Source organism: Theobroma umbraticum, unplaced genomic scaffold (assembly GCF_002168275.2).
Source record: "Theobroma umbraticum cultivar Fairchild unplaced genomic scaffold, ASM216827v3 scaffold_302.0, whole genome shotgun sequence".
NCBI classification, from domain to species: Eukaryota; Viridiplantae; Streptophyta; class Magnoliopsida; order Malvales; family Malvaceae; genus Theobroma; species Theobroma umbraticum.
In genome coordinates this window covers 262,843-264,657 of record NW_018397287.1, presented here as the reverse complement: position 1 = coordinate 264,657, position 1,815 = coordinate 262,843, and the positions used below count along the sequence as shown (strand labels likewise).

The window sequence follows — 1,815 nt, the reverse complement described above, 5'->3', positions numbered from 1 at the left end:
GCTCTATTTGTGAAATCAGAACTGGGCTAGCACTCATTTATGAACCTTTTCAAGCCTCTCCTGCAACATCCTGAAGTAAATGCATGCTTTATCTGGGGCTTTCTTAATGCTCTAACTGCTTTGCATGATGTAATAGATATGTTGTTTATGTGCTGTCTACAGTTTCAATATGAGAACCTCTCAAGATGCTATTTATTCAGGATTTGGTACCGCCATCATATTTGGATGAACTCTCATTGTTGCAAGACCAAATAACTCCATTTTCTACTGAAGTTGCTTTTGATACTATAGAAAAAGAACTGGGTTTACCAATAGATGAGCTTTTCTCTGAGATTTCACCAGAGCCAGTTGCAGCAGCATCCCTTGGACAGGTTTGTGTCGGTGGTTCTATCCCTCTATTTTGTATTTGCTTTCTTTCAAAATGTTTTTGAAAATTATTTTAGAAAACCAAGTCAGTTCTCTCTCTCTCTCTCTCTCTTTCTCGTTCTCAAATAGGTATATCAAGCTAGGCTTCGTCGTAGTGGGCAAGTTGTTGCTGTCAAGGTGCAGAGGCCTGGTGTTCAAGCTGCAATATCCTTAGACATATTAATCTTGCGCTTTCTAGCAGGGGTGGTTAAGAAAGCTGGTAAATTTAATACTGATCTTCAGGTAATGTTGTGATATATATCTGGTGTGCGTTGCTTTGCACTTAAGTAGATTCCATTCCTTACAAATGTTCTAAATCCAGCCTATGTTGTTTAATTATGGATTTCTGTTTTATTTGACTGGTATTGAGCATGAAACATGTCCTTTATTCAGGCAGTCGTTGACGAGTGGGCATCGAGTCTTTTTCGGGTATGTATTCATTTCCTTCTCCTTAAATGTGCCTTAAGTCTAATACTATCTAGTTAGCTGACACACAGCTTTGAATATTCTTTTATTTAGTTGCGAATGATCTTTGTAATGATGGCTTGCAATGCAAAGGCTCCGATCTTGCCCTGAATAGGGACCTGTTAAAGTCTGAGATCATTAAATGTTTAGACATTGCCAACATGTGTTAATGCTTTAAAGCATGAGCATACTTCAATGGTTGGAATCATAGCTGTTTGAATGGGTGGGCTCAAATAGTTTCTTCTATAGATTGCCACTTCAGGAAAGCAATTATGCTGCTTGAAATTCCTCTCAACTTATTAACTCATAATTATGAGAGGAAGAAACTCATACAAGGAGTATCTCTAGTAGATGTTATGATCATATATCTCATGAATAAAGAAGTTGTAGAAACTAAGGACTTGATCATTCTAGAACTATTTGAGTTTCATCAACTTAAAGGTCAGTGAATGGTTTTGGCGAATGAATAATCATTGAGTGCTCTTTTTGGGTGATGCATACAAAGAATAGATGTTAGATTTGTGTAATTTTCATCTGCTGAAGAGTCCATGTTATAACATGATTTTCCTTTTTGACAACTGTTGGGAGGGAAAACAGGAGAGTTTTTTATTCTCTGTCATAAAAAATTATTTACAGCATATATATATACACACACACACACACACACACACACATATGTTAACCCTAAAACAGCCCTAAAACAAGAAGTTATCACAAATATAGAAGGCATAATATTATGCCCTAATAATCAGACACAAAAATACAGTAATTCCTAAAATTATTCGCTAAAGATCTCTACCAAACGCCAGTCAACACTCCCTGTCAAGTTGGTGTCTAGATGTCACACATGCCTAACTTGCAAACTAAAGTATGAAATGATCTGCTGCTAAGTCCCTTAGTAAACACATCAGCTAGTTGTTTTTCTGAGGTCACATGAGAAACCTT

General features: G+C 36.7%; 1 protein-coding gene across 2 annotated transcripts in view; it reads left to right on the top strand.

Moving 5' to 3' along the window:
- The window catches only part of LOC110428546 (Protein kinase superfamily protein), a 16,813-nt gene that overhangs the window by 1,360 nt on the left and 13,638 nt on the right, over positions 1-1,815 (top strand). For both annotated transcript variants that reach the window (XM_021444401.1, XM_021444403.2), the window contains exons 3-5: positions 201-371; positions 496-648; positions 799-834. In XM_021444401.1, coding sequence (XP_021300076.1) covers positions 201-371; positions 496-648; positions 799-834 — 360 coding nt within the window. The remainder of the gene's footprint in view (positions 1-200; positions 372-495; positions 649-798; positions 835-1,815) is intronic.